This window comes from Carya illinoinensis, chromosome 3 (assembly GCF_018687715.1).
Source record: "Carya illinoinensis cultivar Pawnee chromosome 3, C.illinoinensisPawnee_v1, whole genome shotgun sequence".
NCBI lineage: Eukaryota > Viridiplantae > Streptophyta > Magnoliopsida > Fagales > Juglandaceae > Carya > Carya illinoinensis.
Genome location: NC_056754.1, coordinates 12,897,007 through 12,903,135, shown reverse-complemented (window position 1 = coordinate 12,903,135; position 6,129 = coordinate 12,897,007). Strand labels below are relative to the sequence as shown.

Here is a 6,129-nt window from a genome sequence, read left to right as displayed (position 1 = left end):
TAATATTTGTCAACATTTTATTCCAAGTCCGAAAGTTATTTTATTAATTTTCACCAAATCCGAGCAATGGTACTCTCTTAATTATTAAATAATAACCCATGAAAATTAACTTAAGTCCAAATCATGTACAGGCCGGTTTATAAATAGGAGTCTGATCATGATTTTATAATCTTGAGATCATCGATGAAGGCTTTAAGATTAGACAATACTCTTGAATTAGCCTCCTCTCCCATTGTTCTCTCGTATAGCCTTCTCAACCTGTGTTTCAATATCTCACTCTCCTGATCCATCACTCTTCTCAAGCCTTCTGCTACATCTTTTTGTCCAAACCCATTGAGTTTCACCCCAATTCCCCATACCTCAACATTGTATATACAGTTTATGAACTGGTCTCCTGCAACTGGATGGCATAGAAGGCGCTGCTGGCATTGGATAGCCTCCATTGTTGAGTTCCACCCACAGTGTGTGAGGTAACACCCCACAGCCTGGTGCTGCAATACTTCCATTTGCGGTGCCCATGAAACCACCTTGCCTTGCATGGCCACCCTCTGCAGATACCCTACTGGTAACCCTTCACGCCATGCACACCCTAGCACCCATATGAATGGCCGCCCTGATTCCTCCAACGCCAAGGCTAGATTGTTCACTTTTCCTTCTCCAATGGGGCTAACCCAGCTTCCAAAAGAGACGTATACAACAGAGTCTGGTTTTTGCTTATCCAGCCAATCTAGACAGCTCTTGTCTTCTTCCCAGAAGCTAGAAATATTCTTGGAAACCGCATGCTTGCTCAACGGCCCAATGGGGAAAACGAGTGGGGCATGATGATCTTGAGAGTTCTCGACCAACTGGGTTTGTTTTCCATCGATGTATTCATCAGGAAAGGAATTCACCAGGAGCCATCTCAGAGTCTTTGATCTGTCCAAGGTTCTTGTCCAGAACTTGAATCTTGCTTTCCTCGCTGCAAGACTTCCAACCAACCATGGCACATCTTCGGTAGACAGCATTGGTTGATCAGGTAAGCAAATTGTGCCTAGACGTTGGGGAATTCCTGCCAGAATATTAAAATAATCTTCATGAGACGAATGCACAAAGAACTTTTTATTTAAAAAACACTTATTATCTTTAACCCAAAGTACCAAAAGAAAAGTAATATTTTGTACTGTGGTGGAATGTATATAAGTATCACATAGTCGATTTTAAAAAAAAGTATGATTTATTATTAAAAAATTAATTTTTTTTATGTGAAATTGATATTTATTTAATTTTTTCAAAAAAATTATATAATACTTATATATTTTATGACTGTAAATATTATTTTTCTTAAATAATAATTATGTATAGAAATAGAAAGAATCAAGGCATGCATGCTCAACTATCTTTGACTGAGTTTCGTAACTTCGTTGAGAAGAAAATTAGATCAGTAGAAACTAGAAATTATAAATTAATAGATCGAGGAATAAAATTATTAGGTACGCCTCTGTGTAGTACGTAGACGTATCTATGTATATATATTTTTTTATAAGAAGCTGGCATTTAATGGATTTTTTAAAATTCTGAAAATCATATCATCCAGTGGATTCGCTGACTATAAAATGTCCATAAACGTGGCCGAGAGGATTAAATGAAAGAGAAAGTCGTCGAGAAAAAAATGAAAGAGAAAGTCAAGTGGATCGCAGAAGATATTAATTAATACACAAAGGGTCCATTATTATTTATTTCCAGACCTAGGTCCGCCCATGGAAATGTAGTGTAAAACCGCCTAACTGTAGGGAATTAAAATCATCAGAGTATTTTAAGTCTCGTTTGATTGCTTACACATTTGAGATAAAAGATAAAAAATAAAAATTAAATAAAAATTTAAAAAAATTAAATTATTTATTATATTTTATATAAAAATTAAAAAAATTATAATGATTAGATAAAATAAAATAAAGTAATTTGTGTAATCAAACAAAACGAGATAGTCTGGTTTGAATTCAAAGATGAGATTGAATGGTTTTAAATAAAAGATAAAAATTAAATAAAATATTATTATTATTTTAAAATTTAAAAATATTAAATTATTTATTATATTTTATGTATAAATTTGAAACAATTATAATGACAATATCACTTTAGATGAGATTACTTTAGTTGATCTTATCGGCAAATAATTATTAAGAGGACATAACGAGGGAAAGAAATTAGGGACAACAAGATATAGTCTCGTTGATGTAAACTGAATACGATAAAAAGTCGATCGGAATAAGTACTAAAAATATTTCTTCGTGACATGCCATTATCGTCAATGATATTCCTCTTTTTCATCGTATTGTGTTTCTCGTCAATATTGTCTTTTTTGAAAAAGTTAATTTTGTATCTATGCACAAATAAGAAATTATATATAATTTTTTTATGAATGAGAAATAATATTTATAATTTTTTTTTATATATACAAGGGGCTGGCAAGGGTTTTAAATCCAAATTTTTTATTTAAAAAATTGGATGATTATGTGCCATTAAACCATCAGGGTGTAGACTATAATTTTAATTATTATAAATGTATCTAAGGAGTACGTAGAAATTACATAGTCAAAATTGTAACCAGCAATATTGACATTAATTCCATTGTGATCATCGTAATGACTTTGTTAATTAAGGACTCTGGCGACGGTGATCAACTGTTACATAAAGAAACGAAATATCTACTAATATTATCAGAGAGATATATGCATCAAATAAATTGGCAAAAACTAGAGACGGCATGGATCCTACTAACCCAAAAAGTTAAAAATGTTGTTTAATGTTTTATTCAGTACTAGAACCACAAATATTTTAAAGCAGTTATCACTTCTCAAGTCTCTACAGTTGACTTTGCATGAATTTCGATTTGTTTTTCCCCCCAAATAAAATAATAAATGCGTTAATTTAACCAAGAGAGGTAGAGACTGACAATGTCATTTTGTTTGTGTGACTAACCTGCATCAGAAATAAGACTTTTCCGGACCAAGTCTGGTATGGTTGCAATCAATCGGTATGTGGCAAGCATTGCCGGCCAAAACCCTGCAGCAGGGACGCTACACCGGTTGGCTACTTCAATGGCCCACGACGCTAGCAGATCAACAACCATACACACAATGCCACCATCCTCGTCAAGCTTTCGAACCATGGCTTCCAAATGAACAGGCATGTTGTTCTCCATAGCCATCTCAATGGCAAAGAAGTCTCGAGGCGTGGCCTTGTCCAACCCATCAGGTATTGGCATGCTCAGAGTCTGGTCTTTAGATTCTATTAATCTCGACACAATCTGATGATGAATATACTCTGGGGTGATCATGATGGTGTCAAATCCACAGTTATGGAAGGCAGAGGCTAACTTGAGCATGGGAGTAACATGTCCCTGTGCTGGGTACGGAACCAATATAATCTTTGGCCTCTTTGTGCACTTCATAGTACCCTGATATGCTTTATTCTCCTCCCCTTGAGAAAACGGAGTTGGAGGCTGCTGTCTATGGTTTTTGGTGCATTCAAGCTACCCCAATATATAGAAGCTCAGCCGGGGAGAGGGAGAGGGAGAGAGAGTCAACGAAGCATGTGCCTCTAGATGTGTATTACGAGCCAACTCCGTGAACTCTCTCCTTCATGCCAATATATAAATGGGGGTGAAAAAAGAAGTTGAAGTAATCTTGTTGCTTTGGCTGGCTCAAAAGGAACAGTTTTTTGGTGGATAGCACTAAAGCCACGTCGCTTCCAGTTAGTATATATATAATTCAATTATAAATATTTTACCCATTATCTAATATTCAAATCAACATGAGAAGGTGCTGCAAATCAACTTGCAAGTTAGGCCGATGGGCACCCACAATCGATCAGGCCGCTTCTATAATTAAGGCAAAGGGATTTGTATTTCAACACGTGATGAAATTTCATGATAAATGCAAGCCAGCGACTTTCTGCCAAACTGATCTGTCCCATTAATATTTTGTGTTGAGTGATCTGCAGAGTTTATATATAAACGAGGCACGAGGGCTTTATTATTATTCTATTTATATTTTGTGCACTTTTTTTTGGTGCTGTGGATGCAATTGGAAGCTTTCTACCATTTTCTTTTTTGAAATTAAATTAGGAACACTGACCCCATATATACCTCATAAGTGAGTCGTGACGACAATAGTAACAAGTTGGGTAGTTGTTTAGAAAAAGAATCAAATTTATTATTAATAAATTAATTTTTTATGTAAATTCTATATATATATATATTATAAATAATTACGTGACATTTATATTGTATATAATATGTATTGAATGGTATATAATATATTATATATAATATAAGAACCGAATCGTGTTAGTGCTGTAATTAAGCTCTCGTCTGCAAGTGATATCAGGGATGTCGGCAATTAACATTTATATCAGAAGATCCATACGAAATATTTATCTTTTTCTTTTACATATATGTGTATAAAGTACACTCAATCAATTAAATATTGTACCTAATTGTCAGTATATAAGTAAATAAATAAATCCCACACATAAATAAATCTCTTATCATAAAGGCCGGAATCTTCTTCGATGTCAAACCTTCATTTATATACATTATTGACAAAAGATCAGTGAGATTACATCTAAGGAACATGCTTTATCAGGACATCTTTTATGATTATGTAACATGTGTAACAGTGCCAATATACAAATCTTATTAAAAAAATCATGTCAATTTATAAATTTATTTATATAAAATCTCTTTGTAATGATAATGTCTACTGTATATTTGAATCCAAATCTGTATTGATGTTCTGAGAACTTGCATTCGAAGAGAAGTGTGACAGCAAAACTTTTAGAAAGGAAAGAACTTCTTGCTTACAAGCTTCTATAGCTCGATTAAATCTCGGGAAGTAAAGTTCTAACAAAAGTAGGATTATAAAGCACGATGATGTTCGGGATTTTATTTTAGGAAAAAAAAAAAATTCCTACTAAATAATGAAGAAAGAAACACACCAAGTGTATGACAGAAGTGGTAAACGGAAATTGAACAAGGAATAAAATGTTATGTTTTTCATTGATTCCTTGGTGGAATGACAACATTTATAGGCATATAGCCATAACAGAATGTACTCAAATATACACCAGCTCATCTTTTCCGTTGACACAAATATTCTCTTAGGTGTCTCTTTTTGATTATTCAGGAATGTGCCGTAGGTCTTCTAAGTTCTAGGCTCTTCTTTGAGTAGTGTTCGCGCATGGCAGATGGTGTAGTTGCCTTAAACCGGTTTGGACAGTGAGTTAATATAACAGTTTAAAATATTATTTTTTTAATATTATTATTTTAAAATTTAAAAAAATTAAATTGAGATTTAAAAAAATGAAATTGTTTATTATATTTTATATTAAATGTTAAAAAAATTGTAATGATTAGATAAAATGAATTGAATTGAATTGAGATAGGTTGACTTAGGCCTGTGCAAAAAACGCTATGACCTGGTCCGTCCGTAAGACCCGATTCGACCCGACCGTAAAAAACGGTTGAAATAACTTGCGGGTCGAACTGCTGAAACCAACTCTTAATGCCTTTTATTTGGACTCGGACCCTCAAACCCACTGCGAATTCACCTGTCACGGCACAAAACCCTCACTTCGCAGTCGCTCAAAGAGGAAGATCGAGACCCTCACTTCGCAGTCCCTCAAAGAGCACGAAAGCTTAACGTTTTTCACCGAGAAGATAGACACGGCCGAACTCCTCTGGCGAACAGATCTGCGAGTGATCGAGCTCGAAGCTCCTTGAAGCTTCCATTCAGTTTCCTCAGAAGCTTCAGTGCTGCTTCGCAATCTCCTGCACCAAATCCCAATGCTTCTTCCTCGGCCTCGAAGAAACCTAAGAGAAGAAAGGAGAAGAATATGTTCTAGGAGGCTCAATTCTTACCTAGCTGGGGACTCGGGGTACCACATGGCCAAGACTCACTGGACCTAGGTCTCCTACGAGATCATGAAGAAACTACTCGAAGAATCCTCTAAAATCTATAAATTCAAGAGCCCATTTTCGTACTTCTCAAATCTGTCAAAATTTCTGAGTGGTTTTTGTAACTTTTTCCAACTTGATCTTGGTCGATTGCTCTGCTTTAGTTCGCCATAGTAGATTTGCCTCTTGTTGCT

At 34.9% G+C, this 6,129-nt stretch overlaps 1 protein-coding gene across 1 annotated transcript; it reads right to left on the bottom strand.

The window, feature by feature from the left end:
- Positions 1-3,683, bottom strand: LOC122303791 (UDP-glycosyltransferase 82A1-like). Its single transcript, XM_043115745.1, has 2 exons — positions 2,959-3,683; positions 1-1,048 (listed from the first exon to the last, which is right to left on the bottom strand). Exons 1-2 carry the CDS (start codon positions 3,428-3,430, stop codon positions 156-158), a joined length of 1,365 nt encoding a protein of 454 aa, XP_042971679.1. The 5' UTR covers positions 3,431-3,683; the 3' UTR covers positions 1-155.
- Positions 3,684-6,129: the final 2,446 nt, after the last annotated feature.

Coding starts and splice junctions, on each gene's coding strand:
- LOC122303791 (XM_043115745.1), bottom strand. CDS start 3,430: ATGAAGTGCACAAAGAGGCCAAAGATTATATTGGTTCCGTACCCAGCA. Junction 1,049..2,958: donor AAGTCTTATTTCTGATGCAG/GTTAGTCACACA, acceptor ATATTCTGGCAG/GAATTCCCCAACGTCTAGGC.